Source organism: Sarcophilus harrisii, chromosome 5, assembly GCF_902635505.1.
Source record: "Sarcophilus harrisii chromosome 5, mSarHar1.11, whole genome shotgun sequence".
In the NCBI taxonomy this organism is placed as follows: Eukaryota; Metazoa; Chordata; class Mammalia; order Dasyuromorphia; family Dasyuridae; genus Sarcophilus; species Sarcophilus harrisii.
The window spans coordinates 278,415,092-278,417,980 of NC_045430.1; the positions used below are offsets into that span (position 1 = coordinate 278,415,092).

The window sequence follows — 2,889 nt, forward strand, 5'->3', positions numbered from 1 at the left end:
TATAAGAGCCTCTCCGGCTGCGACCTTCCCCCAACTCCCAGACACTTCCCGGGGTTCCGAGGGAAGCATCACGCCGAGCGGCCCGGCGAGAAGGGGGCGGCCGTGGCGATCGCGAGCCTTTGCTTCCTTTGGGGACCTCGCTGCGGTGCACACCTCCCCCTCCCTCCCTTTCCCCTCCCCCGCATCCCTTTCCTCCCTCCCTCCCCGCGCTCCGAGGCCGCCACCTCCGGCTCTTCTTCGCGGGGCGCACAGCCACAGTCCGCAGCAGCAGCCGCCGGGAACGGAGCCCCGACAGGCGGCCGGACCGAACTCTAGGGGCCGCCGGGGGCCACGAAGCTGGCGGGTTAAAGCGCCCCTCTGGCTTCTCCCCCCTCCCCTCCCCCCAGCCTTCCCTGCCCTTCGCCCCCCCGGGCTCGCGAGTCCCGCGTCGTGGCCCGAGAGATGATGCAGGACGTGTCCAGCTCGCCAGTCTCCCCAGCAGACGACAGCCTGAGCAACAGCGAGGAGGAGCCCGACCGGCAGCAGCCTAGTGTGGGCGGCAAGCGCGGGGGGCGTAAGCGGAGGTCCAGCCGGAGGAGCGGCGGCGGCGGCGCGGGAGGCGGCGGCGGCGCCGGAGCGGGCGGCGGCGGCGCGGGCGGCGGCGGCGGGCTAGGAACGGGGGACGACCCGGGCAGCCCGGCCCAAGGCAAGCGCGGCAAGAAGTCGGCGGGCGCGGGCGGCGGGGCCGGCGGCGGCGGGGGCAGCAGCAGCGGCGGCGGCAGCCCGCAGTCGTACGAGGAGCTGCAGACCCAGCGGGTCATGGCCAACGTGCGCGAGCGGCAGCGCACCCAGTCGCTCAACGAGGCGTTCGCGGCGCTGCGCAAAATCATCCCCACGCTGCCCTCGGACAAGCTGAGCAAGATCCAGACGCTCAAGCTGGCCGCCAGGTACATCGACTTCCTCTACCAGGTCCTGCAGAGCGACGAGCTCGACTCGAAGATGGCCAGCTGCAGCTACGTGGCCCACGAGCGCCTCAGCTACGCCTTCTCCGTGTGGCGCATGGAGGGCGCCTGGTCCATGTCGGCGTCCCACTAGCGGCGGCGGCCGCCACTCGGCTCAGGCAGGCCGTGAGACCCAGGTAAGGGCCAGCCGGAGGCCTCACTCCCCAGCCCAGCCCCACGGCCCACCTCCCCTCCCGTGGGCAGCTCCGGGAACCGCCTTCGCCCTTCAGGTCTGGGACACCCCTCGACTCTTGGCTTCCCCTCCTCCTCCTCCTTCGATCCTTTCCCCGGGGGTCCAACTGAGGCTGCTGAGGGATGAAGAGTTGATGGTGTGCACGCCTGGATGTGTGTGCGCGGGCGTGTGTGTGTGTGTGTGTGTGTGTGTAAGTGTGTGACAGAAACAGACAAAAAAGGGGATTCACGCAGTCATTCGCAAAGCACCAAGACCCGGTCACCCAAACACCTTTACAGAGAGACAGATTTGAAAGAGAAATCCAGACAGAGGCAAGAAGCGGGATCGAATAATCTCCAAGTCCCGATCCGCTCCTGTGCATTGAGTCATGGAGATGGCCTGCCTAGCCCGCATCTACGCAGCCCTCTCGCTTAAAAGCCCTGTTTCCAGCCGGGACAAATCCCCAGCCAGGCTAACTCCAGGGCTTTAAACGCAGGACTTGGTTTCTCTCTTTCAACGAGAGTTCCCGAATTCCACCCCCCCTTCCCAACACACACACACTCACACACTCACTCACTCACTCACTCACTCTCACTCTTCCCCTTTCCTTCCACCCACCCACTTCCTCTAGTCTTAATCCTTCCAGGTTGTTAAAAACTCTTGTTTTTCCACGATTGTGGGTTAAAGGGCAGAGTTCAATAAGGGAAAAAACAAACCAAAACCAAACCCTGCTATAAAGAACAAAAATCAAAATAGGCGTTTGAGTTATAATATAACCCAGGTTTTTCCCACCTCTGGATTTTTACAGATGGCATTGCTTCCAGAGAAGGAGAAAATGGACAGTCTAGAGACTCTGGAGCTGGATAATTACAAATAGTGATAATAATAATTACAGAACGCCAAGGATTTTCTTGAAAATTGCAAGAACTATTCTCAAATCCAAAGCATCCAGGCATGGGGAGCATTTAAGAGACCAGGGGCTTTGGAAACGGGCCTCCCAGCTGGGCAGCGGGCAAGCCATCCTCACACCTCTACATTCTGATAGAAGTCTGAACAGTTGTTGTCGATGTTATTTGACGAAGAATGTTATTTTTTTTTTTAAATTTTTATTTCTTCCCCTGCATGCGTTCTCAAGAGGTCGTGCCTGCCAGCCACAGAAAGGAAAGGTACTCGTTGTGAATGGTCTCCATTTTAAAATGGTAACAAGCAGAGGAAATTAAAAAGAAAACCTTTAGAGACTTAAGGGGGGAAAAAAACTCATAAGCAAAATCAAAACAAAACCCTGGGCTCAAACTGTTTTACACACACCTGACCCAGATGCTTCTCTTCTTTCTTTCAAAATTCTTCCTCTGAGAAAACAAACAAAACAAAACTAAAAAAAGTCAAACGACATTCTATTTATTTATTGATGACCCATGTTAAAATGCAAATAGATCTGGTGTCTAAGTGCATTCATATTTTTTATGATTGTTTTGTAAATATCATTGTATATTATTTTTCTGCAATAAATGAATATGATTGAAGTTTTAAGAACCTTTAAGTTTGGACCATATATATTTTTTTAAATTCACTCTTCAGCTGGAACTAGATTGTTCCTTTAACTGTAAAAACATCCGAGGGGGTCCCGTTGATATAAACAAACCAGAGAAAAAGGCAAATAAAGGGTGTTTCCATAGACCTAGTGCATGTTATTTCTAAGAACAGCTTCATTTTATTCTGCTGAGATGTGCCTTGGAT

General features: G+C 55.2%; 1 protein-coding gene across 1 annotated transcript; it reads left to right on the forward strand.

Annotated features, from left to right (window-relative positions):
* The first annotated feature begins 356 nt into the window (after positions 1-356).
* On the forward strand, positions 357-2,687 carry TWIST1 (twist family bHLH transcription factor 1). Its single transcript, XM_031940663.1, has 2 exons — positions 357-1,117; positions 1,961-2,687. The coding sequence occupies exon 1, from the start codon at positions 442-444 to the stop codon at positions 1,072-1,074; it is 633 nt and encodes a 210-aa protein (XP_031796523.1). The 5' UTR covers positions 357-441; the 3' UTR covers positions 1,075-1,117; positions 1,961-2,687.
* The last annotated feature ends 202 nt before the right edge of the window (positions 2,688-2,889 follow it).

Bases quoted from the DNA above. Each gene is read 5' to 3' on its own strand.
- TWIST1 (XM_031940663.1), top strand. From the start codon at position 442: ATGATGCAGGACGTGTCCAGCTCGCCAGTCTCCCCAGCAGACGACAGC.